Source organism: Trachypithecus francoisi, unplaced genomic scaffold (genome assembly GCF_009764315.1).
Source record: "Trachypithecus francoisi isolate TF-2019V2 unplaced genomic scaffold, Tfra_2.0 Contig00613, whole genome shotgun sequence".
NCBI classification, from domain to species: domain Eukaryota; kingdom Metazoa; phylum Chordata; class Mammalia; order Primates; family Cercopithecidae; genus Trachypithecus; species Trachypithecus francoisi.
Genome location: NW_022680768.1, coordinates 43,568 through 58,852, shown reverse-complemented (window position 1 = coordinate 58,852; position 15,285 = coordinate 43,568). Strand labels below are relative to the sequence as shown.

The 15,285-nt window shown below is 37.6% G+C and overlaps 1 protein-coding gene across 1 annotated transcript in view; it reads right to left on the bottom strand.

Moving 5' to 3' along the window:
* The window catches only part of LOC117087127 (E3 ubiquitin-protein ligase arih1-like), a 33,924-nt gene that overhangs the window by 9,115 nt on the left and 9,524 nt on the right, over window positions 1–15,285 (bottom strand). Inside the window, exons 5-6 of the mRNA XM_033216977.1 lie at window positions 13,162–13,422; window positions 11,982–12,094 (exon numbers count right to left, since the gene is read on the bottom strand). Of these exons, the coding sequence (XP_033072868.1) occupies window positions 11,982–12,094; window positions 13,162–13,422 (374 nt within the window). The remainder of the gene's footprint in view (window positions 1–11,981; window positions 12,095–13,161; window positions 13,423–15,285) is intronic.

Here is a 15,285-nt window from a genome sequence, read left to right as displayed (position 1 = left end):
GCCTGCCACCTCGCTCGGCTATTTTTTTTATTTTTTAGTAGAGACGGGGTTTCACTGTGTTAGCCAGGATGGTCTCGATCTCCTGACCTCATGATCCACCCCTCTTGGCCTCCCAAAGTGCTGGGATTACAGGCTTGAGCCACCCCGCCTGACCTATTTATTTATTTTTTAAGACAGGGTCTTGCTGTCACCCAAGCTGGAATGCAGTGGCATGAACACAGCTCACCCAGCACAGCTAAGTTTGAAAAACAAGATGAGCTAATTCTAAAACTTTTATGACAATCCAAAGAATCAAGAATAACCAAAGCAGTCTTGAAAAATAAAAAACGGAAGGATTTACTAATTTAAAGACTTACTAGAAGGCTTCAATAATCCAAAGTGTGGTACTGATGTAAGGATACACAAATAGATTAATGGACCAGAACAGAAAATGTAGAAATACACACGCACATGTGATCAATTTTTAACCAAGGTACCAAGTCAATTTCATGGGTAGAGAAAAGTCTTTTTAAGTAAATGTTGCTGGAACAACTGTATATCCATGTTGGAAAAAAATCAAACCTCATTCTGTTCACAAAAATTAATTTGAGATGGATCACAGACCTAAACATACAATTTCAAACCATAAAACTTCTAGAAGAAAATATGTTCTTTGTGACTCTGAGGTCATAAAACCATAAAATAAAAAAACTGATAAAGTGGATTTTATCAAACAAATTTGTTCATCAAAAGATCCCAATAAGTGAATACAGAGTCTTTAAAAAAAAATCATAGCATATCTATCCATCAAAGGATTTATATCCAAAATACAAATAATACCTACAATAAAAAAAATCCAACTTTAAAATGAGAAAAGACATGAAAGACACTTCATGAAAGATATACAAATGAAAAATAAGCATATGAAAAAGTGCTCAACATCACTAATCATCTGGGAAATGTAATGTAAATTAAAATCAGTTATTTAATATATGCTGAAATGGCTAATATTAAAAAACCTGACAATGTAAATGTTGACAGACATGTGAAGCAACTGTAACTCTCATACATGACTGATGGGAGTACAAAATGGTAAAACCACTTTGGAGAACAAGAGGGCAGTTTCTTATAAACATGCACTTACCATATGAACCAGTAATTTTCTACTCTTATTTATCCAAGAGAAATGAAAACGTATATCCACAAAAAACAAAAACAAAAGGCTGTGTTAAGAATATCGATAGCATCCTTATTCATAATTGCCCCAGACTGGAAACAACCTAAAAGTCCTTCACTAGGAGAATGAATAAACAAATTGTGGTATATTTATAGAATGAAATACTACTCAGCAATAGAGAACAATGTCCTGATATATACAATATGGATGTCTTTCAAGCATTATCAGTGAAAGAACCCAGATGCAAAGGAGTACATTATTCTATGATTCCACTTATATGTAATCCAAAAGCAGGTAAAACAAATCTTTAGTGATAAAAATCAGGAAGTGATCGCTGGAGTGGGGAGGCGCTCAGGGGTGATTTAAAGGTATTTGAGAACTTTCTGGGTTAATTGTAATGTTTTATGTCTTCTTTTGGTAATTATTACACAGATGTATACAATTGTCAAAACATCAAACTTAACACTTAAGATGTGTGCATTTTGTAATAATATTAATTTCTACATATCAGTTTAAAATAAAGGTGAGCAGTGGATTCCTATTCCAGGAGTGTTTGTCTCCGACTCTTTCCTGGCCTACTATCAGTTTGCTTCAGTGAGATTTTGGGGCTCCAATCTATTCAGGACCAGGCTCTTGATTATGGAATTTATCTTAAAGGGCACACAATCCAGTGTCCCAGAGATAGTATTTAGAATCTGTAAAGCAATTTTGTGGAAACAACAGTCATTTATTTCCACTGGTTAGTGAGCAACCATTTGACCATTGTAAGGCAGTGGCTTGTACAGGGACTTCCTTAAAGTACAGCACTTAACCTACTTTATTGCAAGCTAGTCAAAATGGAGTAAAAATTAATTATTCAAAGACATGGAGAACATTATCACCTTTCATTAATCCCATTCTCTAGCATTTGCTGCCCTGACCTTTACAACACTCCAAATTAGTACTAGGACTTTTGGATACAAAATCATTTCCTATCCACAGCAGACATCTTTTCAAAAGCAGGTAGACACTCAGATCATTCTTCCTTATTAGAAAACTCTTTAGTGCTTTCCCTAGTTAGATAGAAATAAACCACAAGTCTGGGTATGTGGTAGGAATTTATTAACAAGCAAACATCTTTGTTCATACCAGGAAGACCAGCAATTAGATTATAAATGACTTGAGAGCAAGTGCAAGAACTTAACAATTTTAGAGCATTCCATGAGAATGTCTATTTGCCCAAGAAGGCCCACAAGAAGTGCTCTACAAATGCTGGTTATTATTTTATGCTGTACTTCCTCTGAGAAAATGATGTGACATATAGAGGTGGGAGTACACATAGCAAAGAAGTCTCCCTCTAAAAGGAAGATGGGAAATTCAAGTAATGGTGTTTTTGGGTAAGATCCCTAAGAAAACTTAGGACAAAATCCTGCTGTGTTTGCTCAGTCCTCAGGAATCCCACTTGACCAACTGACTCCAGAGAGCTAGAGCCTCACTGCACATGCCTCAGATTCATAATTCTAAGAACAGCCATTTAATGTGCACTGAACTGGCTTACAGGGCACTACTCTGCTGTTATACAGAAACAAACCTTAGCTATCAGAAGGAAATCTGAAATCTATAGAAACGTTTTCAGTCTTAAAAAGCTTTCTGGGGGATAAACTGTCTACCATAAAGAGTTGGTTTTGTATTATTTTTTTTGAGACAGTCTCTCTGTTGCCCAGGCTGGAGTGCAGTGGCGTGATCTTAGCTCACTGTAACCTCCACCTCCCAGGTTCAAGCGATTCTCCTGCCTCAGCCTCCTGAGTAGCTGGGATTACAGGCATGCGCCACCATGCCCGGCTAATTTTTGTATTTTTAGTAGAAACGGGGTTTCACTATATTGGCCAGGCTGGTCTCGAACTCCTGACCTTGTGATCCACCTGCCTCGGCCTCCCAAAGTGCTGGGATTACAAGGTGTGAGCCACCATGCCCGGCCTGGTTTTACATTTCTATAATCACCCTCCAAATTCTCATTCTGAAAGAAACTTGAACACTCCATGGCTAAAGGCAGGCAGGTGACTTGGAGTAAATACCGAACAGGCATAATCAGTGAAGAGGGTTTTGCAAGTGCCAAATAAGACATAAATTGGTGCTGAGGAAGTATTATGTATATAAAGTCAATGTCAGCTGGGCATGGTGGCTTGCACCTATAGTCCCAGGTACTCAGGAGGCTGTGGCAGGAAGATGGCTTGAGTCCTGGAGTTCACGGCAATAGTGCACCCGAATTGTGCCTGTGAAGAGCCATTATACTCCAGCCTGGGCAACATAGTGAGACCCCACCTCTAAAAAAATAGTAATTTTTTTAAAAGCCCATGTCATCAGATCAAAGTAAGTAAGGTTGAACTTCTGGAAAGGGTTTGGAAATGCAGGGCTGGCTTGCTTAATTCATTAAAATGCTAGGGTCACTCTCAAATGTGAGCAGAAAAAAGGAATACTTTGAGTACTTCTGAACAGTGTATCTGAGATCACCAACAAAAGAGGCATTTGTTTTGGAGAGATGAACCAAGATAAGAACTAAGTTTCCAGGGCAATCTTACGTTGGAAGTCCCCTAATCAGTCTATATATAATTTTAGCAGGTGCTTTTGGTGACTGAGAAGCAGATACAGTGTGGTGAAAATAATATACTGATCAAATAGCAGAGCTGGCTCTGATCTTAACTGGTTGAGCGGCCTTGGGCAATCCAACGAATCTATGTAGAATCAAGGTTGAGAGCTTCAGACAAACCAACAGACCTTTTGTTTACTGCTGTAGCGCCAGTGCCTGGCACTGTGGATGGCGACCAATAAAACCTAGGTTTGTAACTTCATTCTGCCACTTACTAACAGGATGACCTCAGGGAAACTACCCATCTTTGAGCTTCTATTTTCTTATTTATAAAATGAAAATAGTAACTACATCATAAGATTGAGATGGAAGAGCTAGAAGCAGTGGCACATGCCTATGATCCCAGCTACTCAGGAGGCTGAGGCAGAAGGGTTGGTTGAGCCCAGGAGTTCAAGTACAGCCTGGGCAACACAGCAAGACTGTCTCTTAAAAAAATAAAAATAAAAATAAACAAGATGGAAACAAACCATTTGGTAAATACTAAGTCGCCACAATTATCTATCATATGACAATTCATTACATATATTTAAAAAATTAAAACTTCAGGGCATTTCAGTTTTGTCAAAGACAATTTCCATGATGTGAACCCAGCTAACTAGGATCTCCAAGTTTTCCTTCCTGATTAAGCTCTCAACATCCACGCTTGTATTGATGATCCTGCCCCATGGATCTCACTGGTTCTCTCTACACGTGTCTGGAACAGTTAACATGGTAATACCCGGAGCTATGGGGTAACTGACAAGAAAAGCAGCAGTAAGAGCCACAAAAGAATGATGTACAGATGGCAGACAATACCATTTTAGGGGTCCAAAATGGTTTTCTAGTTCCCAGTTCAATCTCATCCTGCTTTTGGGAATCTCTGAGACAGCTCTGTATCCTTATCTTTTGCCCAAGTTAGCACTATTGTGCTTATTATTGTAACTAGGTTTTGTTTTCACATGTTCTTTGATCCTCACAATACTCCTACGTAACAGACAACAGCATAACAGAACGAACATATGGAATCAGACAAGCATGGCCCTGTTAAACACTCAGTGTGTAACTTTGGAGTACGTTAGTAGTGTATGAGTGTCTTTCCTCATAAAAATAGGGTAACAATGCCCATTTTGCTTTAGGGCTGCTTGGAAGATACAGACAAAAGTAAGGCATCTGGCAAGAAGCACTCAACAAATTACAGTTCCTATTAGTATTCCCATTTTACAAAAGGGAAAACTATGGCTGAGAAGTGTCGATATTCTTACTACTATACCACACTTAAAATAAAAATACAAGATTATCAAAAGAATGAAAGAAAGAAGTAGGAAACTTGTGAACTCTAAGTGCTCATGGAATTGGGCAGACTTGATGCAAATAGCTTTAATGACAGTTTTGCTTATAACCAGTCAACTTCCTTCGCTCAGACTCTATTATTTTCCCTAGATTTCTCCCCCTTGGCAAGAGAATGTACTGCCAATCAACATGGCTGCTTGTCAGTTCTACTTCTTGGTAAGACTTTGTTTTGTGATTTTCTCCAAGGTGGACCATTTACCAGAAAACCGACAAAAAAACAAATCGGGCACTGCACACCAGACCCTTGGGAGGCACCATTCCACAAAACCCACTCAACTAGGGCCTCCAGTGAGGCCCTATTCTGAGCCCATCAATTTGCCTTGAATTATTTTGTCCCTTATGATCTGGAGTTGCTCGCCTATATTCTCTTTTTGCAACTATAGAAGGCAATCCAGATCACAGATCTCAACCTAGTCTGCACATGAGAATCACTGATTAGAATCAGGGGGTGAGAATGTGGAAAGGGCTTTACAAAAAATACTGATGCCTACCCAAAGCAATTAAATCATAATCTCCACAAGGTAAGACTCAGGCACTAATAATTGTTTAAAGCTTCTCAGTGATTCCAATTCGCAGACAAATTTAAGTATCACTGGTCTAGGTAATGCCAGATGGACAGTGGCATTGTTGCAAGCCAAGACTAATAGAAGCTGGAAAATAAACTGCCCGTGGCCGGTTTTTCTTTGGCCCACATTTAATTAAGATAATTCACATGAAGAAGATTTCACAGGCTCTTCTCAGAGCCCATATAGTCCAGGGTAGTCTATTTCTAAAATATTTACTTGGCTCTTGGTGACATTTCAGTTTGAGACTCCTGGATTACTTGAGACCTCTGAATTCCTATGGTAATAAGGTTGTTGTGGCATTGATAGGGCTGCTACATATCAATGTGTGACTGATTCACAAATTCTAACTGGCTCCTACCCTGAAAATAGTCCTAAATAAGCACATCTGTGGCCCTAAATAAACGATAGCCTGAAAACCGCTTTTCACACATACCTCATATTATTTTTTTCCATCCTAAATGCTACTACCTAGAGAAAGGTCAACAATAGTTGCCCTAAAAATTAGACTTAACTCCATACAAAAGCAAAAACTAAAAACCCAAAAGTTGTCTGTTTACTCCAATGGTAGGCACTATTTCACTAATATCCAACTGAGTATTTCTGAGTTGGCTATTTGATGTTGGGTAACTACAGAAGCAAAATCCTTAAAACAAACCAGATATAACCAAAGATATATCTTTACCCCCAAAGATATATGAAAAATCTGAGGGACCCACACATTTTCCTGTTTCTAAAGGAGCCAGAATTTTCTCATAAACTCACTGCTTATCATCTTTTTAAAGCCTCAAAGGCTGAGATCCAAGGGATATGGATGTTCTGTGCATTTTCAGTTATCAATTACAAAATAAATCCTGTAACAATTTCCTACAGACTATCCAAAATTCTTTACAATGGAAATCCATTTGAATAACTAAACCAACTGCAAATTACTTGGGCACTATTTAGCAAATCATACTAAACCATTTATTCTGAACTACCGTGACAGTCTTCACATGAAGACTGCCTACCTTAATCTGCAAGATGAAAAGGGCTACTCTTCTATCCATGGATGGTTTCTAATGAGGCAAAACACAGGGCCACATTAGTTGCAAACTGCAACAACGAATGAAAGATCAGAGATAGTATAGAGCAACCTCTAACAGTAGCAATGATAGGCATTTATAATAGTCTTTAATGTGGTTTAAAAGTACAACAATATAGTTAAGAACTACCTTCCCTGGCACAGAATACTAGGTCATTCTGAGACCAGAATAACAAACTATGATACAAAGAGGTAGTATGATGTTAAGTTTCAGGTAGAAGGAAATGAAAAATTGGGTGAGTTATTTAACCTCAGTGAGCCTTATCTTCCTCCTTTATAAAAAAGGGCAATTTCTTTTCCACTTGTTTTAGACAGTAAGTTGAAGTGCTTTGAAGAGGAAAAGTGATCAACTCCCATAATTACAGATTCAAGTAAGAGTAAATTAAATTGTCCTAAAACCTAGACTTGGCCAGAGTATCAACGACAAACTATCTTCAACTCTGGGACCTGGTTTCAGAAAACTCTCCCTTCATCCCTATATAACAGTACCACCTTTAAGAGTGAGCTAAAATGAAAGTAATGTGAAGGAGTTTTGAGGTTAGCTAAGAATGACTCAAAGTATTTTCTTTAAAAAGTGGCAAAGAGCTATTGAGCATTTTTGTATCACTGTTACAACACGAACAACTTAAATTCATATTTGAGACGCAGAAATTGGAAAGCGTTCAGAAAATGCTCTGAAAGCTTCATTAACCAAGTTAAATGTTGGGGGAATGGGCTCATTCACAGTTCCCAAAGAAACTGAACCAAATTTAGACATTTTATATTAAGTGGGAACAGTGAATAAGGCACATAATACAGGTGGCTATTAGCCACCTTTAGTCATTTTTTAACTATAAAAATAAACATAAGTAACTAATGGAATAACAAAATAAAAGTTTATTTTATTAGAATTAGGAATGTTCTTTCCCTCTGGGCAACCTGAACAGTCCAGTTACAATGAAATCTAAGAACAGTTATTTCCACAGCACAGGGTGCTCTATGCACAAAATTACAGGGTTAGGAGCATTTAATCAATTTACCAATCTGATTGTCTCACCAACCCACCCCATCCCATCCCCCAAGTGCTCTATTACCAGGGTTTGTAGCTAAAAGAATTTGTTACATTAACTCCTTTTCTCTCTTCTACTAAATTTCAGTTCCTAATCCTGGTTGAACCACTTTATTACACTGCAGATTCAACCATTTCAAATGAAGTCAGCCAGTCTTGGATCTGTTGTATATGTGTGTATGTATACACGTGTATCTAATATATTTATTTAAACACACAGAAAACACATACAATCTGGGTTGTGGAAAATTACAGATAATTTAGTCTGATGATATTATATGCTACTCAATTTTACCACTGTGGTTTTTGTGTCCTGAGCTTTGGATCAAAATTTTATTTTAAATCACTGAAAGTCCATCTGCTGCTGATTGTTCAAATGAAGCATGTACTTTTAAAAAGAATGAAACTGACCTCAAGACATGGAGACGCTGGTGCTTACTGTGAATAGAGCCCTCAGATAAGACGACTTACGTAGGTGAAACAGGGAAGCTGTCATAATACGGTTTGCCTATCCCAGCTGGGTGCACTGAATCTACTAACAACATAAGCAATTCACTATGGGAATTCCATCATATATGGTGGTATCTGTTGAAAGCTTGCAAGTAGAAAAGGGCCAGTTCATCTTGATCATACAAATTTGGGAATGCACCCACAACTGCAATACCCTCAGGTAGTATGCCAACACTGAAACTAGAAAGCATCTCTAAAAAGCACTGTTCCTCACGGGTGAAGACTGGTATTATGACGTGCACACACAATGTTGGGGTATTTGTTGCAACAGGAACACATGGATTTATGACACTCAAACCTAGATACTGCAAAGTTAACTGGTAAGACTTTTTTTTTTTTAAACACCACACATACACAAAGCATTTTAAAGGAGCCACATACATCTATCTAGCAACTCTGACTGCTTTTCAAAGTTACCAGGGAAAGGAACTTAGGCTTTCTTTAAAAAAATCTCCTTAGTTTTAATGTATGTCTTTTTAAGATTGATAATGTCATTTGAAGTAAAATAATGTCATATGAATAATGTCATATGGAAGAGGGGAGGGAGACGAGAATATGGAGGAAGCAGACACTGAATTCAGATTTGCACCTGAGGTGGCAAGGGAGGAAAGGAGAAAAGGTACAGGTAAAGTTGATCCTAAAGCGACAAGTGGTTTAAGGAAGCAGCATTTATACTCAGCAAACATTCACTGATTTTTGATGGGAAAAGAACAGTTGCCAGTACATCTCCTGTAACAACCTTTTCTAAAAGGAAAAGTAGGGTTGATTCAGCAAAGCCTAACTTAGGCAAAAGGCCAGAGGAAAGTGAACCTACTTCCCAATGGAGTAATAGGATGTACAATGTAAGAGCAGACAAAGCTGCCTCACAAATGGTAAACACTCCCTAGGCACAAGACATTTAAAGGAAGACGAAGAGGTCCTCAGCCTCAACTGGTATTTCATATTTAGAGCTCTTAACCTAGTTGCCTAGCTCACTCTGTACTCCTGTATAAAACTGACAGATTTACGGATCCTGACCTATTGAAAAATACCACAGCCAGAATGGCCTAAACATGTATATAGTTAATAAAACCACCACCATCCTTTACTTTTAACATAGCTCTTAGCAGAAATTTCATAAAAAATAGACATCACAGCTAAAATGCATTATTAATTCTCCTATGTGCTGACAATGAAAAAGCAGCAAACTCAGTGATTTCTATTTAAATGCACTAGATGGGAATATCATGTTCTAGGGGTGTTTGCCTTCAAACCGAACCCACAGCAACACACAAACAATTTCAGTATCCGCCATTTTAAATTCACAATCTGAGACTAAATGAATGGCTATTTATATTTAAAGCAAAACATTTTGTTTGACACCCTAATGTAGAGAAGGGGTGACAGACGAGCCATAACTAAAATCTGAAAAGGCTCAAAGCAGCAATTAAGGGAAAACCGAAAAGTAAAAGAAATTTTTAAATGCTTCCATTGGATGTGACAGGGAACTTAAGCCTACAGCTGTGTGCATAACATGGGCACACAAAGGCTTGGGTAGAGGCATGATGCCATGGAGGGGGATTAGGTTGGGAACAGGTTAATTCATGAACTATAGCAACAAAACTCGCTGCTGTAGCCCTTAATCAGGTCATGGCATTTATTCAGAGCTTGACCTCCCTTGTCCTGATCAAGAGCAGGAATTCAAGGCATGAGGCCCATGGTCAGCAATAGACACACCAACACCAGAAAGGGCAAAGTAACCTCAGGAAAGTGAAAGAGCTCTAGATAGGTCTTCCAGAGGTGCTCAACCAACACACCTTCATCCCAACCCCAACCCGGGAAAGATAAGCAAACTGAAAGAAAATGCACAGCAAATAGACATAATCTTGAAGATTTTTAAAGAATAAATTTTTTTTGTAATTAAACATTATGCAAACACGTGCCACGCTTGCTTTGTCCATGCATATGCGCTATATACAATTTTGAAAAATACTGTGTTGTCCTCTTGTTTTAAAAGTCATATACAAAGTTTTTATGTTTTTTGTTTGTTGAATCCTCTTGCTGCCTACCCCTTCCCCATCCCAAGATTTTCTTTACAAGGAACTAAGCATCATTCACTCATGACCTTGGGGTATGAGAGAAAGAGAGTCAGTCTGTGTGTGGGTGTATCTGTATGTGTAGGGGAGGAAGGGGAAGAGGTCCTTTACCAAAGTACAACAAAATGGCTGGTTTGAACATGAAAAGCAGTATCAAGGAGCTGTTTGAAATTTTAACTGTACTACACTCAGGAAAAGGAAAAAGAAAAAGAAAAAAGGAGTCAGCTTTGAGAATGAAGCTACGTTACAAGTTAAAGTTGGAGGGCTTTTAGTGTGTCTATCACACTTTTGTTGGCGGCCTAGAATACTGTTGTACAATGGTTTATCTACCTTTTTTATTACAATATAATTTACTTAAACTTTCCGTTAACAAAACAATTCTGGTACTACAGACCAGTGGTGTCAGAATAGGCTTACTGCCTCCTTGTTTGTGTTTGTTTTGTTTTAATTGCATGAGCACTCTAGATGGTAAAGTTTTCAGAGTTCATTTTATGCAGGGCCATTCTCAGTCCTCAATGTACTCCCACAGATCTTTTTCATAGCCTTCGTGCACATGCTGTAACAAAACCCTTCGTCGACTCTCACAGAGAAAAAAAAAACTTGTTGTCAGCCTCTAATAATAAAAAAAGAGGCATTTACTTATTTTTAAGGCATCCCTATAGTTTATCCAGACTCGGAACCAAGCACCTATTTTTAATTTTAATAGGCACATGTTCAGGTCTAGATGTACAGACACATCAAACTGCTTCTAATATTAAAATAGTATTTTCTGAAAGCCATTATTCCATGGGAATTAATTTTAAAGCAATAAAGTATTACAAGTTCTGATGGACCTTAGAAATAATTCAGTCCCACAGTTCTGCAGATAAACAGGTTCAGAAATAATTTCATGGGTTCTTTATTCACGTCCTTAAAAATCTTTGTTAACTGTAAAAGTACTATGAACACATTATAGTAGCTAAAATTGGCTAAGGGAAGGGAAGATATTGGTTAGGACTAAATCTCCAAGTCTTCCAAACTCCCCAAGTTTCCTACTACTTTCAAAAGACACTAGCAATTTGTCACTTTGGGAGAAAGAGCTTCATGTTGAGAAATCAAACATTTTGCATCTCTATCTTAAGAGACGGCACATCTTGAAAAATCAACTCCTAGGACAAGTATCTCCTTAGATTATATATATATACACACACAAAATCTAATAAAAACTCTAAAAAGTAAGTTCCCATAGCTCACTTGTGAATAGCCATGACCCATACATAGGATTCCAGGCTAAGACCAACATCCAATTCTCACTCTCATCCTAAAAGCCACTTGGCCTTTCTGGGTTCTTTCTTCCTTGCAAGGTAGCAACTAAATAATTGAACAGAAGCAGAATTAGCCAGTAGAATAAACGGTTGAATATGTATGCTTCACCAGTACTACTACCTGCAATTTAGTGCCCAACGGACAGAAACAATTTGTGAGAAACATGGCAGCAGCTCAGTTGGTGGATATGCTAAACCTAGTTTCACTATCACTGAACTTGACCACTAAGGCACACTAGACCATCACTGGCAGAAAGTTTATTCAACAGCTTAAAAAAAAAATTACCTGTACTTGTCTTGTACTTTCTGCTTTATATCCTGCAGAGAATCTTGGGAAATATCTCGTTCAAGGTAGCCCGAGAGCACCTCTGTGGCATTCTCTAGATCTGCTTGGTTATTCTGTAAGAAGAATAAAAGTAAATTTTGGCTTCAAAATAAAGCTAAAAGATAAACCATTTTCACTGTTTTGTTGACTACAGACTGCTCTCAACACTGATTCCGTAACTTTCATAGGTGGTTTAACTGCACCTGTAAAGCTCTAGGGCTTTCATCTCTAATAACTTGTTTGTTCTTTCCAGAACAATATTTTAAATGTTAAAAGAATTAAAGATTTCACCCATTACTTTTGGAAGAATACTGAAGACTATTTGAAAGGATTTAAAATGTCTCTTGGAATTTTCTCATTCTGAGAGCTGCTCTTTGCTAAAAACTCAAAGGGAAATGAGAAAAAATAGAAACCTATTATTGCTTACATCTGGCTATACTTATAAGAGAACACTGTACAGAAGATTCAAATTGTATCATCCTTTACTATGATTGCTAGTTCTGTACTGGTTACCCAAATGAAGTCCCATCTGCTAGTCAGGCTTATTGTCTAGTCATATATAGATATCCATGTTTTATGCATCAATTTTAAATGAGCATCTTTACTTGAGAAAACCTTACTGCTAAAAGCTGGCTTTTTAGTCATTACTTCTCCACTAAAGACAACCATAACCACCACATTAATTTCTAATATTGCAGGGTTAGTTTAGCCTGAATAAAGGTTTTTATTGAGAACTTATGAGTTCAAGGTGCTATATAGCAATTAACACAAATTGTCTCACTTAAACACAAATTGTCTCACTTAAACCTCTTAACAACCTAGAAAGGTATTATCCTCACTTTAAAATGGAGAAATAAGAGGTTAAGTAATTTGCTCCAAATTAACAGACCTAAAATACAATAAAGTAAAGATTAAAATCTAGGGCTGACTCCAGAATCTGCGTACCTAATCACTAGCTGGCTAAACAACATCGATCTGAGTATAATTTAGGAAATAGAAATTTCTTGTATCTGTAATAAATAATTCGTCTATCTACATTTTCTGAATAAACAAGAACCCTGAAAACTATATCTTATATATGAAAGATCAGGTAGTCCTATGATACAAGGTGGGCTTTTTCCTCACCCAGAACTACTCCTACCTCAAAGATAATGGACTGGTTATTCTTTTTGAGGTAGAAAGCGAAGACATACGTGTACATGAGTGTGGCACGACACTGGCAGAGGACATCAACTGCTTTCTTCAGGAACTGCACCTCAATCCAGGACATGTTGTGCTGTTGCATCTCCTCCATTTTCTGTTTCACCTGAGCATATAGTTTGTGCTCAAAGCGCAGACTCTGCATGTGGTTCATATAGCGATTACAGTAGAACAGGTACCTCTGCAGGGCTGCCCTAGATCGCTGTCCCATTAAGAAAAATTGGGTGATATAATTATACACGTAAACTGTACACAAAAGCTGACTATCAAATTAAAACCACAATGAGGTATCACTTCACACCTGTTAGAATGGTTTTTATCAAAAAGATGAAAGGTAAGTCTAGGCAAAGATAAAGAAAGAAGCAAACTCTTGATACATTGTTGATGGGAGTGTAACTTAGTAAAGCCATTATGGAAAATTGTATGGGGAGGTTCCTCAAAAAACTGAAAACAAAACTACCACAGAATCCAGCAATACCACTACTGTGTATATATGAAAAGGAACTGAAATCAGTATGTCAAAGGGATCTCTGTACTCTCACATTCACTGCAGCATTATTCACAATAGCCAACACATGGAATCCACCTAAGTGTCCATCAATGGATGAAGAGAGAAAGAAAACGTCATACACGTACACACACACAGGAGTACTCAGCCTCAAAGAAGGAATTATGTTATTTGTGACAACATGGATGAATCTGGAGGACATTACACTAAGTGAAATAAGCCAGGCACAGAAAAGAAATACTACATGATCTCGCTTATATGTAGAAACTAAAAAAGTTGAACTCATAGACATACAGAGTATAATCATGGTTACCAGAGGCTTAGGGGGGATAAAGGGGTAGGAAGGGAGGGAGTTGGTGACCAAACAGTTTCAGATAGACTGGATGAATAAGTTTTGAGATTTATTGCATAGCAGGGTGAATACAGTCAATAATAATATATTTCAAAATAAGTATCATTTCAAATGTCTCACCATAAAAATGCTACGGCAAGGCAATACAATAATTAGTGTGATTTAATCATTCCATTGTTTACATATTTCAACACATTCCACTATACTCCATAGATATGTATAATTATGATTTGTCCATTAAAAATATTAATAATTTAAAAAGCTGATTTACTGATGAAACAGTACTGTGATCTAGGCTAAAATCAGGAATAGACATCTATTGCTACTTTTGTTATTTAACACGAGAACTACTTGACAAATGCACAAGCTTCAGTAACCGACTCGATCAACTGGAAGAAAGAGTATCAGTGATTGAAGATCAAATGAACGAAACAAAGCGAGAAGTGTAGAGAAAAAAGAGTAAAAAGAAACGAACAAAGTCTCCAAGAATATGGAATTATGTGAAAAGACCAAATCTATGTCTGATTCATGTGCCTGAAAGTGACAGGGAAAATGGAAACAACTTGGAAAACACTTTGCAGGATATCATCCAGGAGAACTTCCTCAACCTAGTAAGGCAGGCCAACATTCAAATTCAGGAAATACAGAGAACGCCACAAAGATACTCCTCGAGAAGAGCAACTCCAAGACACATAATTGTCAGATTCACCACAGTTGAAATGAAGGAAGAAATGTTAAGGGCAGCCAGAGAGAAAGGTCAGGTTACACACAAAGGGAAGCCCATCAGAATAACAGCAGATCTCTTGGCAGAAACTCTACAAGCCAGAAGAGAGTGGGGGCCAATATTCAACATTCTTAAAGAAAAGAATTTTCAACCCAGAATTTCATATCCAGTTAAACTAAGTTTCATAAGTGAAGGAGAAATAAAATCCTTTACAGACAAGCAAATGCTCAGAGGTTTTGTCACCACCGGCCTGCCCTACAAGAGATCCTGAGGGAAGCACTAAACATGGAAAGGAACAACAGGTACCAGCCACTGCAAAAGCATGTCAAAATGCAAAGTCCATCGATGCTAGGAAGAAACTGCCTCAACTAGCGAGCAAAATAACCAGCTAATATCATAATGACAAGATCAAGTTCACACATAACAATATTAACCTTAAATGTCAATGGACTAAATGATCCAGTTAAAAGACACAGACTGG